The 20082-nt window shown below is 39.8% G+C and overlaps 1 protein-coding gene across 1 annotated transcript in view; it reads right to left on the bottom strand.

The window, feature by feature from the left end:
• Positions 1-20082, bottom strand: part of RNF150 (ring finger protein 150) — a 117610-nt gene that overhangs the window by 43348 nt on the left and 54180 nt on the right. The window contains exon 2 of the mRNA XM_030271910.4: positions 5856-6106. Within this exon, the coding sequence (XP_030127770.3) occupies positions 5856-6106 (251 nt within the window). The remainder of the gene's footprint in view (positions 1-5855; positions 6107-20082) is intronic.

Here is a 20082-nt window from a genome sequence, read left to right as displayed (position 1 = left end):
TTTAATGACATTTGTTAAAAAAAAAAATACTGGGCAGTTAGTGCAGTGAATGATGAACTTTATTCTTTCATTGTTCCATAGCTAGTTCATGATATTCAGCAGGATACAACTTTTGAAAGTGACCTGTTAATTTTTTAACAACAATAACTCTGAATAATCTCTCCTGTCTTTTTTCCTGCAACACACAGTTGCCTACGTTATAAAAATGAGGTGGAAGAATTTGCAGTTTCTTACAGGTAAAGCACTCTATAGTCCTGCAGTAACATCCTGCCCATACATAACCATTTGCTCATTCTTTGCCTTTCTATCATTCCCTCCAGTGGACCATAAAGTGATTACCACGTGATGTTTCTGACTGTTCTCCCATATTTCCAAAACACTGTTACTGTGCAGGCAGGGTCACAGCCACCAGGATTAAAAATAACAGCATGACACAAAACACCCTGTCCTCAGACACTGAAGATGGACATGTCTGCTCCTTGCAAGAGGCTGGGAACATCGCACAGCCGTTCACACAGTCACTGGTCAGCACCCCATGCTACAGAGCTTCTTCCTGTATCCTGCTCCAAGGACTTGGCTGCTCACTTGTGCCAATCCAGCAACAAGACAGTCTGGAGACAGACTCACAGGCTGCAAAAGTCTTTGGGAGGTCATGTATTCCCGCCCCCACTCAAGGCTGGGTCAACTTCAAAGTCAGAGCTGTGTTAGTCAAGTTTTGACTATCTCCAAGAAAGGAGATTTCACAACCTCTCTGGATAATTTGTTCCAGTGCTTAACCAATCTCAGCCTTTTTTCTTCTCTAAACATACGAATGGAATTTCCCTTTCTGGTAATTTGTGATCATTACCCTGTGCACTTCCAGGAAGAGGCTGATTCTGACTCCTCTCTGACCACCCTTTTTGCAGCTGGAAGCAGAGCCCTTCCTCCTGCTCGGCTCCCTTCACCCCTCCTCAGATGCCATGTGCTTCTGCATCCAAACCATACTGGTGATCCTGCTGTGGGCACTCCCCATTTTTTCCATGCCTCTCTCACATGGTTTCATGCAGCAATGCCCACTCCAATGTCTTCTTTATAACAGTTCATGATACAGTGTGTTCCAATTTGCCACCACTAAATGACTTGAACTCTTCCCTGCACCTCCTCTCCCCAGCGACATTTCCAGCCATGTGTTGCTAGAGAGGAGACAGACTTAGGGCCTTTGGTGATTCAGAAGACATTCAACTTTCTGAGCTGGGAAACTCCTGTGCCAGAGTTCAGAGGGGCCTGTCAGCAGGAAGGATTTCCAGCTGGAGGGAGTGAGAGCATGAGGCCAAAAAAAGAAGGAAGTTCGAGGTTTATACATATATTTATACCTATATTTATAGTTATATTTATGTATATGTATATGTATATGTATATGTATATGTATATGTATATGTATATGTATATGTATGTGTTATGTGTATGTGTATGTGTATATGTATATTTATAAATTGAGACCTAATCACCACACAGATATGACCAGTAAATTGCCACTTTGGTCTTCAGATTAAATTAAAATCACTGGATTAAATTTAGAGAGCAAGTTTATTGGATTGGGAAGGCTGACAAAACACATGCAATATTTAAAGCAGAGTGCCATTTCAGATTCGGCTAAAGAGGTGAAAACAATCTTGACTACCAGGAGATTTATATATGAGCTTTCCAGCAACTTAATTATTGTATGTGAAGGAGTATCTTGTAGTTAGACAATGTCTCTTTCTCTGGTCCATTTTTCTTAGAGTCTCCCTTAAAAGAATAAATAAGAGTTGGAAACATTTCTTGTCAGCTATTTGGTTCTTTAATGTAAATTAAAGATAGACTGATAACATACAGCAAGACAAGAGCCATTACGTCATGCTTCAGAAAGTGCTTGTGATCCCTTTTTATCATTATTATTACTTAATAAATGAAATATCTCAGTTCTTTTTTGCACATTCTTGAAGGGGAAGGGACAAGATTAAAAATTCATGTACATCTTTGGTCTGCTTGCTTTAATATTTGCTTTCTCTTATCTATTGTAAATAGATAAGTTCATAACTTCCATGTAAATAGAGTAATTTAGTTTGTGAGAGAACAGGAATTTCTTGGACTAAAGTCATACTTTCAAAGGATTCTCCCATTTGAATGCAAGGCATGCTATCAACAACCAATTATTTTTCCTAAAAGATAAGAGGCATTACAGCAGTTTAAGGGTTTAAATTGAGGCTTAGAGATTTACAGTCATAAATCTCATAATCTCATTAGCAATGCTGCAACATTCAGTACTGGACTTGAAGGAGTTAAGCATGTCAGATGCAGTGGTGTTGAGGAGATGGCAATGCTCATTAAATAGGAAGGACAGTCGAATGGAAAGCACCACTTATGTGTTCCTGAGAAAGTAAATGACCGTAAATGCTGTGGAAGAGATGTTAAGAGTAAGTGCTTCTCCCTTAATGGCCTTACTAAACTCTCATCTTTGCAGGAGATCACCTTGCGCCTTGTGCAGAATGAGATGCATCACCAGCATGAGGTATCAGACACATCTATCCACAGACAAAGGTTGCAGACTCCATCATGGGAAGCATCTTCCCAAACTTCTTCAAAGATTGACACCCTTATTCAGTGGCCCAAAACTTTCATTCCAAGCCACAGCCACCAGTCTTCCTTCTCAGATAAATGCTCTATATGCTGACAGTCACATACTAAAGATTAGCCTAGGACACGAAAGATCCTCCTCAAGTCCAGTGCAATGGACCTGCTTTGGCTTCCACTATCCTGCAAAACTGAAGGAGTCCAACCAGTTTCAAAATGACTGTGTAGGAAACTTCCTCTGTACAAGAGGGTACATGGAAAAAATGTGGTAAATAAATCTGACACTGAAACATCATCCCTTCTTCATTTTCCCATCTCACAAACAATAAAAAGGAAACTCTGCTATTACTGGTGAAATATGATATCTGACAGACTGACAGGGTTGGTTTGTTGTTGTTGTAGCTGTTTTTAAGTCTGTGCCCTGGCTGTTACAGGGCTGTAACATCAGGTCATATTTTGCTGAATTATCTCTGGAACTTGTCATGTAATTCTAAACTGCTTCTAATTAGCTCTGCAATGTGATGTTTCTTTATTTAAACAATTTCCACAGCCTTTTATGAAATCTCTCAACTCTCTCATCTTCTGGAGCCCTCCAGGAACAAGCTGCTGAGGAAACAGATTTTCTTGCACAAATTTATTCTCTTCATGTCAAAAGGATTTATCATCAAGGCAATGACCAAACTCCTGGACATCTTGTTAGGTGGGAAAAAAAGGTTCAATCATGTGAATATTACTACCTGTCTTTTACTTCCATATGTAATGTACAGTTGTGTGTGCTAGAGGTACTCTTAAAAATTATATGTATTAAAATAAAAATTGATATCTCACTGTGTTTGTAGTGACACCCTGGCTGTAGGTGCATAAGCCCATAGTAGAAGACAATTCTATGCACTACTGCATTGATTCCCAGCCAAGTTGGGATGAATAGGCTCTGGCATTCAGCAAGAATCTTTGAAATCCTGATTCTCCACTCATCAATATCAGGCACCTAATTGGAGTAAGCTGTGTCTTCCTTCTGGTACATGAACTTAGATTTTGCACACATGATAAGGAAGAGTGGTGGCTGAAGATGTAGATGGACTATGTCCAGGTTTCATCTCACTGTGGAGTCACAGGAAATGATTCCAGGAGATTTTTCAGTCTTTCTAGCTGCCTCTCTCATGGCTGGACTCATTGCTTTCTTGATGGATTTACTTCATTTTGGATTTACTGCTTGCTCAGAAACGTACACCTAATGAAAGAAGGGAAGTGGATCTGGAAAGGAGAGTTACCATATAGAGAAGAACTAGACAAAAGCGTTTATGAAGCTTGACAAAAGGACAGTATGGTTTTAATCAGAAATTTGTGATCCATCTTTGAGCTACAAGAAAATATGTCATAGAAAAAAAACCAACAAAACTTGATGGAAAACAAAAGGGAACACTCATGGGAAGGGCAAGAGCAAGCTGTGCTCTTCTGAACTACCTACATTGTTATATTCCATAGCCAGGACTAAAAGAAACAAAACTAAAAAGCCACAGAAACCCATTAACTCAAATAATAGAGTTTAGTTTGTATATTGCTACCATTTTCATATGAAAAGAGCAAATAAAGAGATTAGATGTCAGATAAAACTGTATGAAGAAAATTTTATGAAGACTTTTTAGGTTGCCCCTTATTATTGCCAAGTTTTTCCCTCCAAAATAATAATAGTAATAATTAATAATATGCAATTATTTAGGAGGCACCCTTTCTAATTCTTCTAAAGAACAGAACTAGTATAATAACCAAGTTATTAAAACCCCTCCATAGGACAACTGCTTGTGTACATGTGGTCTCATTCAAACTTTGGAAAGAAAATACTGAAAAGGAAATATGTTTGAACATATAAACACATTAGTTTCAAACTATAACATATTACCTGAATGAGCTTCTTATTTTGCTGAGTTTCATGTTTATGTATGTCTATTTACACTGCTAAGCTGCCTGTATAATTACTTGACTGAAAGTACACTTACTCACACACACAACTTAGGCATGCATGTGCTTTTGCAGACAAAGCATCTAAAAATTATCACAGCCGTTGCAGATTCACAGTGAATCTGCTGCCAATGATGTTCAAATTCCAGCTGGGATAGTTTCATTCTTGCTATCCAAAATTTCAGACTGTATATTTAAATGGAAAATACATTCTTTCTGTCTGTAAATACAGAGTAGCTGCTCTCTATCTCAGAGGATGCCTGAATTTCAATGGGAGAAGGCGAGGGATTCCTACACGTCAAGTATTTGTTACAGTGTGCGTAGCAGGGCTTTTCACTACAAGATGATTACTCATACTCTGAGTTTTACCTTTTCTGCAGAACAAGCAAGGCAACCCTCCTGGCCCTGACAGTAATTTATTGAGGGTTCAGAAACCACTCTGAATTGCAGTGCATTTTTTACAGTGCAGTAAAATGATTATCTCTTCAAATTTCATACATTGATGACATTTTCTACTGTACCATTAGAATTAAATGTACAAGCCTCAGCTTCCCAGTTCTGCTGAGATAGTTGCATTTGACCAAGAAAATATTAAACTTATTATTATTGTTGCTATTATTATTCACTGCTGAACTACCATAAAATGGGCAGTGCTTTAGAAAACCACTGCTACTGACTTCTCCTCAGCTCTATTGGCTTTTTATCTCTTTCAAGGTCTTTGGACAAGATGCCAAAACCAGTAACAATGGTTTAATAACATTAGTGGCTATCACTACAGTCCTGTTCAGTGATCATTGTCAAATGAAGAGGGACAAGTTTGTCTTTCTAGCCCAAGACACTTCTAAGGAAGCATTAGAGTGAGAATAGGTTTCTTTTCCCTTTCCTCACTTGTCATGAATGTTGCTTCACACACACACACACCTCACAATGTTTTAGTCAGCATTTTGATCTCAAGAGTCCTTAGTTATATACATTGCTATGACTTTTGGCTATATGTACCACAACAATATTTTCACAAATAAACATCACCTTTCTGTCTATTTTTTGGTGTTTTCCATAAGGAAAAACCCCATAATATACATACACTATTAATTTATTTTTTTTCTTGAACCCCATCTATATTGACACAAGTCTTGGATTTTCCCAGCCAGAGTAATTTTTATATTCCTATTCTTTTCACTTTCTTGGGTTTTCTTTTGGTTTTCTGTTTTTACTATGCATTGACAATTTATTTAACTTTTACTTCAGCAATAAGTCCTGTGGTGATTTTTGGAAACACAAACAGGTATTCCAGCCCTGCTCACCTGATTTCTGTCTCTAGCATTTGCGTAGCGGAATCTCTGGATGTAGTAGAAGACCAGCCATGCCAAGGAGATGATCATCAGCACAATGAAGGAGATGGAGACGAACACCACTGAGGTCCGGCTGACGTACTTCTGCAGATTGCGTGTCCCGATGGTTATGTACATCATCACAGTAATGTTCCTCTCCAGGAGGCTCACTATCTCTTTTCCTTTGGGTTCAGGAATCATTATTGCTACAACATCTTCTAAGCCTATCAGACAGAGAGAGAAAAGGAAGCTTAAGTAAAACAAGTGATCACCAAAAGGCAATCATAGAATCACAGAGTATCTTGAGTTGGAAGGGAATCACAAAGATCACTGAAGTCCAACTCCTGGCCCTGCACAGGACATCCCAAGAATTCTACCATGTACCTGAGAACTTGGTCCAAATGCTTCTTGAACTCTGTCAGGCTTGGTTCTGTGACCACTTCCCTGGGGAGGGTGCTCCAATGCCCAACCACCCTTTGGGTGAAAAATCTTTTCTTAATTTCCAGCCTAAATCTCCCCTGACACAACTTCATGCCATTTCTTCAGGTCCCATAACTGCTCACTGGAGAGAAGGGATCAGTGCCTGCCCTGCCGCTTCCCTTCCTGATGAAGTTATAACTGCAGTGAGGTCTCCCCTCAGTCTCCTTCGGGCTGAACAGACCAAGTGATCTCAGCCACTCCTCATACAACTTCCCCTCGAGGCCCTTCACCATGCTCGTGGCCCTCCTTTGGGCACTGTCTAATGGCTCCATGTCTTTTTTATATTGTGGCACCCCAAACTGCTCCCAGCACTGGAGGTGAGGCCGCCCCAGAGCAGAGCAGAGCAGGACAATCCCCTCCCTTGCCCAGCTGGTGATGCTGTGCCTGATGCCCCCCAGGACACAGTTGCCCTCCTGGCTGCCAGGGCACTGACTCAGATCCAACTTTCCATTGACCAGGACCTCCAGGGCCCTTTGTACAGCGCTGCTCTCCAGCCTCTCATTCCCCAGTCTGTCTGTACACCCAGGGCTGCCCCACCCCAGGTGCAGAATCTGGCACTTGCCCTTGTTGAACTTCCTATAGTTGGTGATTGCCCAGCCATCTGATTTGTCCAGCTTTGGCAAAAAAAGTAACAAGAAAGCTGTGCTTTCTTCTGCTCTTTCCTTCTGTTTGCCAAGAGGGAAGTCAGATGGATCTGGTGAAGGTTTCAACTGAAAGCAATTACACAGTGTGTTTCCACATACTAATCTTGGTGAGATATGTAAAATGTGTTCCACGGGTTGACATAAACAGAGATTCTAGCACTACTGAGGCTTATCTTGATGGTATTGCTGTAAATGCTGCAAAAAGGGAGGTACTGAATCCAACACTCCCTATACATTTATCACAGTCTGTTTTGCAGGGTCATGAGTCTGTCAGAGAAGCCCCTCCAAATTCTGCATTCAGATCAGAAACACTTTCAATCACAGATTCCCACATGGTTTCACAATTGGAACATGCCAAAGCATCACTGCTCTTGCACCGGGCTGGCAACCAAAGAGCATCTCAGCATGTGCCCACTTTGGGTCCCCACAGCCCAAGCCCATACAGTAATTTGTGACTCTTTGCTGGGAGCTTGACTCTCCAACTGATACAAGTTTAAAATCAAGATCACTGTTTAATTCCACATAAAGTTGTCTCTGCAGCCCAGATCAGCCCCTGACACAGCGTGCAGCATGACCCCACAAGGATGCACGTCAGCACAGCTGAGGCAGCAAAATCCCACTAATGGGATGAAGCAGGGACTTCCTGCAGTCCTGCCAAGCCTACTGTCATGACCCTGGGAACTGGGCCCTCCACTTATCCAGCTATCCTCAACAACACACCAGTTTTGCTTTCTGTACAGCACTGATGTTACTTCCATCACACATTGCTGAAACTATTTACTTTTCTTCTCAATTTTAAGTCCCTTGTGTACATGAAATATATGTGGTCTGAAATTATCTGGGATTCACCAGGTTGTTAAATGCCTTTTATGGCCTCACAAATAAACTACCACTGCTTTACAGTTTAATATTAGGAATATTCTGTTCTTTCACTTCATGAGACAGGCATGTAGACAATTTTTACACCTAAACTATGTTTGCAATAGCCAATTGTTCTAAGTAGTTAAGAACCAACAGGGTATATTGTAACATAAAAATGTGCTAAGAACAACAGCAAATGAAATTATCACAAGCTGGCATTTAGAAAGGTACAAACAGGGGGTATCTGAACTCAGAGAGCTATGCTGGAGTGTGGCCTCAGAATTTCACATGAAATCCCAGGAAATCAGCTGACATGTTGTTAATCCCATGGCTATCTGTATTTTGGCTGTGGCAGGAGGAGAAAGCACTGCGTTCATAGGGGCATTCGTGGAGATGAGAAGGGATCACTTGCCCACAAATGGAGTTGTGGGAGGGTGACTTGCATTTTCAACAGCATCCCTCTCCCTCCAAGCTGTATCCTATGAGAGCTTCACCAGTGCAGTCCTGTATACTTGTCTTCAAAGTCCAGCTCAGACATTTCTTCACTAAGAAACCCTGGGAGGTATAAAACAGGTTTTCAAATGGATTTGGATGCTGAAGGCTATGAGGTGTTCGGCAGGACTTTTGATATACACAGGGGGGTGGTATTCAGCAGAAAACACTAATTGTGGTGGAAACTTTATAAAATTCTGCTGGGTGTCTGGATCAACTGGAGGTACTGAAATAGCTGTGGCAGACTGCTGCTACTCACAGAAATCTGCTGTGAAGCTGAGAACTGAACCTTCCTCTCTCAAGTCTCAGAGTAGAAGTGCAAACACCAACACTCTTCCTCTTATGAGGCTTTCCATCATAATAATTTCCTGATTATGAACAGGTCAGTCAATGAATAGGGAGGATCAAACGTTTGGCCAAGTCAGGAGTTTGAGATATTCATGACTGGAAATTTAACCTTCCTGTTGATACGCTTCTATAAAGCATTATTGTTTTTAAGCTATTCTCCTTTATTTTTTCCTACCAAGAGTCCACCATCACAGTCAAGATAAATCTAGCCTTGCAACTCTTCTGATACCTATTGATTACAAAAGGCTAATGTAAACATTACCCTAAGGGCCTAGGGAGAATTTGACAAGTCTCAAAGTGGCTGAGAAGGGCACTGGTGCCATACCAGTAATTTTCCTGCAGTCAAAAAGACAAATTGTCTGGAGCAGGGCTTAGCTGTCCACATGGCTTCCTTTGTTGTTTTCCTCATCTTTAAAAAAATAAAATTTTAAATTCATTCTCTGGGATAACCAAAGCACCAATCTCATGCATAGCCAAAAAGAACTCACAATGAAAAATTCAACAGCCAAAATTACCGAATTTATTCAACTGCCCTCAAAAGCCACCACTCTGTCCAACTGACTTATCCAGTACTGACTTTTAACATCGTTGTCAGTGCAATCCAGGACACTGCATGGATATCACCTGAAAGCCTATGAAAATGGAGATAGAGGCAAACCCATTTTCAGTAGAAAATACAGCCAGTATCTTAACGATTTAATTGTCTTGAATCTTGTGTGTCTTTAAAAACTTTAACATTGTGTTTAATTATGTTCAATTATATTATAGTTTATTATGTTTAAGATAGTTTTAATATATTTCTGGACACAGAACACTAAGCAAATTGCCATGGATATATACTAAATAAAACTGTTTTGAAATGCAATGTAGAAGACAGTTATTCCAAGAGGAAAGCAGCTGCTTTTATTTATTCAAACCCTTAATATATTAAAATTTCAAGCTACCTGGTTATTTTCTCGGAAAATATTACCACTTGTAATGAAGCATTATTGGACAAAATAACCAGAGCAGTGACAAATAATAATCAGGTCTTTTTTATCTTTTACTGATTTAATGATAATTTCTCCAAGACATTATAGAGAATGTTATTTATTGATCATGTTATTAAGCTGTGTTTTTAATCTCAGATATGTACATATTAGGAAAAAATAAAATAAAAATAAAGTAATTTATTTATCTTTTCTCCCTTTTTAAAGAAAATATTTGTATTATCTCAGTTTCACATAGACTGAAACATACATAAAAAGTATGCAAATTAAAGAAGAAAAATAACATAATGTGACATCAGTGTTAGAGGTGCATCTTTATGCGCAAGTACACTTTTGCTCAACAGATTAAAAAAAGAGAAAGGATCTAGTAACATGTACTTATGCTTCCCTGGCAAGTTAAATGCTTTCATTAAATACACCCACAGTGGGAACTGCATTTTGTGGCACTCTTGATCCTTAACACATTTCTTTTTCTGGCCAACATTAATGCAGAGTTTGACATGAATTTTTAATCAACTGTCAGGATGAATCAGAGTCCATAAATCACAGGTATTCAGGCTGCAGTGAATGGATTTTATACTTGCGGTTTTTTTTGGCTAAGGAAACATTTAACACATCAGTGTTCTCCCCTGATGAGCCAATAACAAAACAAGTAAGGTAGAAACTACAGGCATTTGGGATGATTTAAGTAATTTTAACTTGCTGAAGTGTACCTGCCTAATCGAATATTTTTGGGTGGAGAAAATGCATGCTTTGGAAAAAGATCCATAAGACCTTCTCCAAACCCACCTTTCTATGCAGTACTTGGCTATGGAAATACATTTTAGCAGGTATGCCTTCCAGGTATGCAAAACCTGCAAACTTCAAGGGTAAACATCAATTCACTAGTGACAGAGGAAATGAAAGACTTTAGTGCAGTAACAGTGGCTTTGCTAGAACAAATGCACAGGTGTTACACCCAGAAGATGTACATAAATGTTACACTTTGGCTGCAGGCTGTGCTTACAAACCTGTGGTATTCCTTGATTTTGCTCTGGGTGCTTTCAGAGGTGACACTGAACACAGTCCTCTCTTCTCATTAGCAGTCCGGCCCAGCAGCGGCAGGGCTGCTCCTTTAGTGCTTTGTCAGTTTTTGATGGAGACTCTAAACTGTGGTCTTTCTGACACATTTTAGAATAGGCAGTTTAATTCTCCATGCGTGGCAACAGCTGGAAGTCAGTCAGAGAAGTTAATTTAACTATTTGAATAGAATTTCAATTTGGGAGGCACATAGAGTCTTCTCTCCAAGATATCCTATCAAGATATAAATGAAGATTTGTCTTATATTGTAGATCAAAATCAAGTAGTAAAGTGCTTACTTTTACAGATTTTGTAAGTGAAAATCCAAACACTATTTTGAATTCAGAAATTGCCCAGTTTCAATCTGGCTCAGAGCTCAGGAACAGAAACTTTACAGGAAGGGGCAAGAGACTAAGCAACTCTTCCTTACTTCTTTAAGAAATAATTTCATTTTTAGGAATCCATTTCAGTAACCAGCAGCTACAGTAAGGAAGTCAAACAGATACAAATCTAACTGATTCCACATTCCACCCAGGCTCAGCCTGCAGTGTGTGCCAGCCCCAGGCAGTGTCAGGGAATTCAGTGGTGGTGGTGGTGGTGCTCCTGCGAGCTCAGCAGTGCTCCCTCTTCATAAGGACTCACTGTGCTGCCAACAACTGAGCTCTCCTGCTGCAGCTTGTGCTGCTGCCTACTTCCCTGTGAATGGATTTTATGCTATGGTCTGGATGATGGGTAATATTTTAAAGCGAATTCAGAGCAAAGAACAGACATTTGTTGAAAATTAATATTTTTTTCCTCTCCAGAATAGCAATTCAGCTGAAAAATTACTCCTGAAGAGAATGAAGAGGACTCCATGGTGATGGTGCTGTGATGTCTATATATGTCTAAGCTATAGACAAGAACAGTCTGTTTGTCCATCAGAAGATGCTACCTTTTGTTGCAGATCTTGCTCTCTTTAAAAAGGGCATTACTTTATATTTGTGTTTGGTATCTTTCCAATGAAGTTGCATGAGAAATGGTATATAGGTTAACAAGAATGCCCCTGTGAATTGCCCTAATATCACAGAATCATAGGAAAGTTTGGGTTGGAATGGATCTTAAAGATCACATAGTTCCAACCTCCCTGCCATGGTTAGGGATGCCATTCATTAGATCAGGTTGTTCAGGACCCCATCCAAGCTGGCACTGAACTACTGTCTCAGTTGCAAATTTGCCCTTGAGCTACTATCTTCATAATTGCAAACAAGGATTCCAAGTCTTCATGACTATCCACTGAGAGCTCAAGCTCAGTTCTTCTATTCTGTATGGTGCAATTATACAGTGATCAAAATAACAGCTGCTACCTGTTTTTCATCTTAGAAAAATCCATCAAATTAACTTAACATTTTATTTTTGAGAACTCAAAAAGTACATTTGAAAATCAAAGCAATATTTTCAAAAACCTGATCTCTGAGCTTCACCCAATATGGGGAAGAAGAAGCATAATATTGTTTAAACAACTTCCTAGACACTTACGTAGCAAACAAGTAAATATTACACTACTAGTAAGAAATCCAAGTGTGTAAAAGGACTGCTCTCTGTAGGAACTTCTCCCTACTGGGCATTCAAAACATTGGCCTCAAATTGAAGTATTATTAAATGATACTATAGGAAAAACATTGGCAGGAGAAGAGCAATATACAGTAAGTGGCAATAATACGTAGTCAACACATCATGTGTCACAGGTGAATGACTACAGCCTGTCATCTATAATCTCTTACATAAACCGTCTCAGTGCCAGAGGACTAGAAAGGACACCAATTTCTAATGAGGTTTCATAACAGATATGAGCAGCTACAGATCAGCTTGTCCTAAGTTATTCAGTGAGATTCCTCACCTAAGACTCTTAAGCCAAAAAGGTAGTTCTGAATAAAAGAAGAAGGGTCTGACATGAGAACGTGAGGGGTTAAAACACAGGATTTAGGTGTTCAAAACATCCAAGAGCAACTAAGTACAAAAAACATTGAGGGATCACGAACTGCTGAAGGCTTGGAGAGCCATTCTGGACAGGTAGGATTCAATGTTTACCCTGTGCTTATTCTCTTCCCTACGCAGCTGCTGTTCATCATTATGAGAAACACCATCTGAGACAGACGGACCTTTGGTCTCAAACCATAGTTTGTTTTCACACTAACTGGGAACTGGAAGTTTTAACTTCTGTGGAGAGAAGAAAGATTAATTCAAGTAATGACACCAAAACAACAGGGCCAAAGTCAGAGGTCTGATTATACCAAGAAGTCTCTGCCTAAGGCTAAATAGGGAAACTGTATCTGCCTCTGAGACCAGTGATGAACAAGGAAGGACAGGGGCTGAGGCAGTCAGTACCTCTTGCTTTTCAAAGCCCCAATGAGGGACTGACCCAAGGCAGAAGGGTGCATTTCTGATGTGGAAGCAGGAGGGTGGGCTGATGGCTTTGAGCTCTGTACCACATATGTGTACACCAAATGTCCAGCTTCCCCCACAGGGATATGAACACAGCATAAAGCAGAGGAAAGCAGCAGCAACACGTGAGGTGACTGCATCCTCCATCAACCCTCATGCTGAACATCACATTTGTCTCCTGCAGATGGACCCAGCCACCTCTTCTCTCAGTGCCCATCCCAGAAAGGTGTTACTGTCACCAAGGGCAAGCGACTGGGAAGGTTTTAGGCAGGATTTCAGCCTACAGTGTGGGAAAGCTGCAGAGCAGGACGCAAATGTCTTTGTCCACCCACTTCTGTGATCCACAGGCATGGCAATCCCCTAGGCACCCCCATGCAGCAGCCTCTCTGCCCTCACACCCTGTTGGGTGGAGGAGGAGACATGCCAGCAGAACAGCAAAACAGCAATGTCACTGTTCTCTGTTCCCACTGCTAAAACAGATACACTGGGCAGGCAGAGTTAATGCCCTTCTGGTGTGTCCAGCCTGAGAAGAAAAAAATGCAGAAGAAGCAAATACAGCCTAGCAGCACATAGACCTGTTTTTCTGGATATCAAACTACTGAAGCTATCAGAACACAAGATTTCACCATATAATAATCTTTCTTTTTTTACTCTAGAGCCCTTGCTTTGCGATAATGTAGGAGTTTTCATCTCCTCCCACCAACATTTCCAATTTGTTTTCCTTGTTACAAAGCAGAGAGATATTTCCTTCAACTTACCCTCTCACTAATTTCCCACTTCTCCTTGGCACTGCTAGCACTTGCCTTGGTCCTTTACCCATCTTCCAAAACATTTAACTATAAATCAGGTTTCCTTTAAAAGGCAAATGCAGTAACCATGGAGAGAGCAGCGACACCTTTTCCCTACAGAACTTTTCCCATTTGCAAAAGAAGGAAATTAGGAAATTCTTTTATGCAAAAAATTTTTTTTTCTTAGACAATATAATTGCTATGAAACATTTGTCATTGCAGAAGCACAAGCATCTATCAGGATAATTAAGTAACACATAGGGAAAAAAAGATGTACTGATGTAAATGACTGATTACAGTATTTAAGTAAGGGATGTAAAAGCTTGCTAATTCTGTCCTGAATTGGACAACAACAACCTGCAGCAGAGATGTTCTTGGTTAACTTCTTTTGCTGCTAAATCCAGGAGAGGCAAGATGCTTCTGACTGAGATCTTTCCTGTGGAAAGCAGCTTCAGACACTTTATTGCTGTTAAGGGACAAAGAAATTTCTGTTCATGTTTTTGCAATCAATGCTGATCTTGCTCTTGTAAGAGCTCAGAATATATTGACTTTCTCTAAATTTTATGCAGCAACTGCAGCAAAGGAAAAAGAAGTAAACAGCTACAAAGCTCACAAATAAAATTCAGCATGATAGCTGCATTTTTCCTGGGCTTCTTTCCTACAGTATCAGCTCATCAGTCTGCTAAACTAACCAGTGCTAATGAACCAATGTAGTGATACTCATTCATACTTAATTACAGAAAACAGGCTGTTCTCCAAGAGAGCTTCTTAGATCCCAGCCCAACCCAAGGCAAAAATTGTTGCGACACTGTTATCTTAACCAGAATAGTATTTCATTATAATTGCTAAGCCTTTGTACTGAAGACCTCCCTAGAATTTTTCCTCAGTTTCTAAACCATATATATACTGCTAATGGCTTGTGCCACTTGCTTTCTGCATTGGAATTTGCACTGGGATACTTACGGGGTTTTTTATGTACCAGGGGCCAGAATTACTCCTTCATGCAGGCTGTACAGCTCAGCTATGCTCCAACTCAGACCAAAATATGCTACAGGGATAATTTATTAGCAAAATACAACCTTTTCAGAGTTTTGGCAAAACACATCCACTGTCTAAAGCAGAAGCTGCTTTGTTATTTTCAGTGGAATGGTGCCAAAAAAAATTGCCTTAAATAGCATCTTATGTAGTCAGGGTAGAGTACAATGCAAACACAAACCAGTTAACGTGCCTGGTGCTCTTAGAAGTGTGTAAATATATATTCTCTACACAGAAAAAAAAGCTGCCATTATTATGGAGATTAATCATTATTACTACATGCATTATTTCAAAGCTTCTAATCTAAATTCAAGACACAGAATTGGTGGTTTTTTTCATGTACTGACCAATCCTGCCCACTTACTCATAACATGAAAAAAAATATTAGCGACATATGCTAAACAAACAACATTTTCCCCTGGAGAGCAGAGAATCAGGAAATTTCCAAGCTATTAAAACAGGAAAAATGAGAAGAAGGCATGTGTGCAAAATATAATTTAAACAAAAGTGCCTGAGTTCAAATCACTGGTTCTCATCACTGATCCAAAGACTGGAACTGTATCAGTTCCCAGTGCAAGTCCAACCAGTTTCAAATGTGCTGTGGCACCTGCAGGCTGGTGAGTGTTCTCCCAGCCCCTCACAGGCACAGCAGGTCACCCTACCAGTTAGCAGAGCCACCTCAGCACTCCAATTATTGCGCAGGACAGCTCAAGTCTACCCACCTTCCCTGTGATCCCCACTTCCACAGTGACTCAGGAATGGCACACCATGGGCTGCAGACTGGAGATAAGGGAATAAAGGATGCTGTCTCCTGTTTGGAGAGGCAGGACGATGCACTTCTTCCTCCTACACCATCAAACCTGCCAGTCAGAGCAGCCTTGCAGGGCATGTGTTTTTCTCTTCCAGAGAAGATGAATGAAAATCCTCAGACCAAGAGATTCAGACAACTCTGATTGGAACCACACACAACTATGATGGCTCTGCGTGGGCTGGAGTGGTTTGTGGTTCAAAAAGCACAGACTGGAAGAGTAAAGAGCTAGAAAAGAGCATGGCACATCTGCTGTGGCTTTAGGCAACATTGCTGGGCTTACTCCAGTTCAACTGACCCTGAATTAGCTGGACAAGAAACAGACTCAGAGCAACAATCCAGAAATTTCATAAAATTACTTCAGGGAATTTCCTCTTTTCTCACTCAGGGAAACATCCTCAGAGGTGCAAAGAACTGTTTTTATTAGTCCGTGATAAAAGGATAATGAATTAAAATGGAGTAAAAAGAGAGAAAATTGGGAAAATAAATGGTAAAAAGCAAAACAAAAGGATAAATAAGTAACATCTCAGGCAGAAGGTGAAGAACAGCAGAGTGAAGTAAGACAAAGCTGAGGCAGCATATCATCAGCACACGTCCAAACTTTCCAACATCTCTCAGTGCTATTAGATTTGTATGAGAGTTTTTTATGCCTCTACAATATGGGCCATTAGCTCTCTCTTTTCTAAGTTGAGTGATCCCTGTCTTACTCAGCCATTCCTCATATGGAAGCCATTCCATACCTTTGAACATACTTTTCCATATAGGGGTTGGATAGGTTTGATTAATAGTGGCTTGTTTGCCAACATATTTTGTAGTTGCTGCCACCTGAAAGATTTCCCCAGGAAGAAAAGAGGGTTCAATTGCTCATGCTCAGTGTAAGTTGTTGCCACAAGCCTGATCCACCTTCTTTGTCACCTCCTGTTGGTGTCACAGGGGAGACTGATGCCAAAAGTTTCTGCACCTTCTGCAAAAGCAGCAGTTGAGTTTTCACATAGTAATTAGCCCTCATTTGCTTTAATCTATGATAACAAAATAATTCCAAAAATTACAAACAAATACTGAAATTATTTTTCAGTTCAAGCAACCCTTTTCTTTATATCTTCCTAGCTCCTGGAAAAACACACACTCCTGTGGGTCCAGCAACAGGGGCCCTGTCTTACTTCAATTTTCCTCAGACAAAAACATGAATAACAAAGTCTCTCTTTGTTTCTTGTTGGAGAACTCTTGCTCAAGAACCTTGTTAAGGAAACCTTCCATTTTGAGGATGGGGCAGGGCTGCTCAATCTTTGGCCTCTCTTTTCAGGTATTATGGTAAAAAGCCGATTAAAACTAGGGACATATTCCATACACTGAAATAAAAAAGTAAAATCAGCATAAATCAGACAAAAAACAGGGAAAAAGTATATTGTACAGGTAATAAAATTCATCTAATTTGTCAAGAAATCAAGTTTCATTTCATTAGTCTCTGTCACTGTCAATTTTGCAATTTTCCAGCTGTCCCTATGATCCCTTAGAGTAAGCAATACTTAAAAATGTCTAATAAAAAAGAAAGAAAACCAAGCAGAAGATAAATATTATCTTTCCTATATGGTGAACACACTGACATAGTTAATTATCTACACCAATGCAAACAGATTAGAATAATTTTTAAGAACTGTGATAGCTTTTAGAGTAAAATACAGCTCTCAGTAGATTACAGATCTATCTGTACATCATGGGAAAAGGTCTGGGGGAAAATAAACACCTTTTAAACTCATGTCAGGGTTATCTACATACAAAATTTAGCAACCAGCTGGATTATGTGATAAAAACAACACAGAATAACACCAACAGAGGCATAATTAGGAACAATTGGGACAAAATTGAGAACAAGCCATCAAGAAACATTGGTTTGGGGTGGCAGAGAGTTTTCTTAATTAGATTGTTGGTTTTTTTGATTTTTTTTTTTTACCCAAATGAACTATCTTGCGTAAAAGATAGTTCAGTCCTCTGACTGACTGATTTAACTATCAGCTCTGGTATAAGTGTAATTAGATTTAATTTTGTCTTCTGCTCTTCAGTCTAACTAAATAACCAGGCTGAGCCCTGACTCCTATAGGAAAAGAATGGTTGAGGCAAATACAATTCTGTTTTTTAAATCACAGTTCCTGAGTTCTCTCTATGCCAGTCTTTAGCAGCACCAGCAAGCAGAACTAAGCTAGCTGGCACCATGGATTGTGTTGAGCCAGCATAGGCTGCCCAGAGAAGCTGTGGATGCCCCATCCCTGGAAATTTTCACAGCCAATCCCACCAAAAGGTTGGATGTTATTTTCTGCTGCTGCAATACCATCATAATCTCTCTGAAGTGGCTGTAATGCTGGGTAAATATTATAAACTGAGAGTGAGACAGTGTGTCCAAGTCACAGAGGAAAAGCAAAGAGAATTCAGCTCTGGTTTCCCCAACTCACCCACGTCTACAAGTCCCACTTTTTGGCTCAATTAAAGCACAGGAGAGAATAATCCAACTCTCTGAGGACTCAACAGAGTTGAGGAATATAAGGAATATTTTCTGATGCTTTATTTCTTACATGTGTTTTCTATAACTCCCAACACATACCTATTAATGTTCCTGAGGAAAACCCAGCCCAGCCATTTCCCACAACAGAGTCTGCTTCTTACAAACATAGCTTGGAAAAAGCAGAATGAGTGGCAGGGGAGGGATGCCAGGGATCATCTGTGGCCCTGCACATTTCTTAATGCACTTCTTCAAGCAAAGTGGTATTTCTAAGAACAAGGAAGTCAAAATGGCCAAACAAGTCAGGGGATAAAAAGACAAGACCAAAAAACCCCAAACCAAACAAAAAAGCCAAGAACAAAATGAGAAAAACCCAACCAAACAAAAACAGGTGGAAAAAGAGACTGAAAACTGGAAAGTCTGGCAGAACAGCCAATGAAAATAAAATCTGCCATATCAGGGTAGAGTTCAGAGGTAACCTAGTGGCAAAGAAAGTACAATCCTGGGATTTATAAACAGGAAACAATGAGCAGAAGCAAAGAAGAATTGGAAGGAACAGAATAATGGAAATGCTCGTGGCTGTGGAGAGGGTTTTTTGGAGAGACCTGAAGAATTTGAGGAGCTTTATTGAAATCAGAACCAGGAGATGACTTGATTATATGTGTACACATATAATATGTATATAGATATATATATCTCTACATATATGCACAGTTGATCTGAATAAGAGGGTCTTTGTCTACATTGGAAAATGCTAAAGTATTTAGCATAAAGTATTAAGATAGTTAAAGTATTAAAAGAGTCTTTTCAAATCAGAACTAAATCACAAATAAATTATGGAGTTTTAAACTGTGAAAGTGATTAGATTGTGGGAGTAGCATGCTGACTGACACTTATCCTTAGTAAACAGATCAGATTAGAAAAATGCAAAAATCTTTCTCCAATTTTATAGATGTGCACCTCAGCTACTCAGGAGCTTTGAAACAGAGAGGGTAAACCTCCCTGGTCTTATGTCAAACACATTCAGCTGAGAAGAAAATCTAACAAAATACAAACTTTCCTGTGTCTCTTTCTACATGGACAGAATTCCAAACAAGGGCTCAGCAAGGATGCATATGTGTATGAGAGTGTGTGTGTGTGTGTGTGTTCATTTGAGTCACCAATACTTGTCTTGGCAACTGTAACTGCCACTAGCATTTAGGATTAAAGGAACATGAGTGATAAAATGAGATTATTTGACAGGAAGTTCAAGATCACCAGAGGCTGCTGTTCACACATGGCTTTCACTAATGAACTCCTTAATGTTTATCATTGAGCCGGTCATCCTTGGCTTCAGGAGGGAGACTGGAGAGGCAACACAAGCTGCACATTACCAAACATATATGATCTTTCATAACGTGATGTTCCAACCTGAGCTCAAGAGCAGAAAGCCTAATTCAAAACAAGAAATAGAACAAAGACATACCGGAAAAAAGAAAAACTCCACAAATGAAACACAACAGAAGTGTTTTTTTGGGCTTCAATGAGACGACTGAACTGTGTGAACACAGAAATAGCTGGCAGTGCTCACCAAACCTCAAGCTCTGGAAGATACACCCACCCTAAGCTAAAACTACACATCGAGCCTGAAAATGTTTTGAATATGCAGGCCTTCTTACAGATGAAAAAAAAAAAAAGAAAAAAGAAAGAAAAACGATCTTCAACTGCATGTGAAAGTCTAAATGTCTTGGAGAAAAATATTTATACTTCTACAGAGGCATACTGTTTATCTTTCCTGACTT

This window comes from Taeniopygia guttata, chromosome 4 (assembly GCF_048771995.1).
Source record: "Taeniopygia guttata chromosome 4, bTaeGut7.mat, whole genome shotgun sequence".
Classification (NCBI taxonomy): domain Eukaryota; kingdom Metazoa; phylum Chordata; class Aves; order Passeriformes; family Estrildidae; genus Taeniopygia; species Taeniopygia guttata.
Note: the sequence above shows the minus strand (reverse complement) of the source record. Positions and strands in the feature narration are given on the sequence as shown.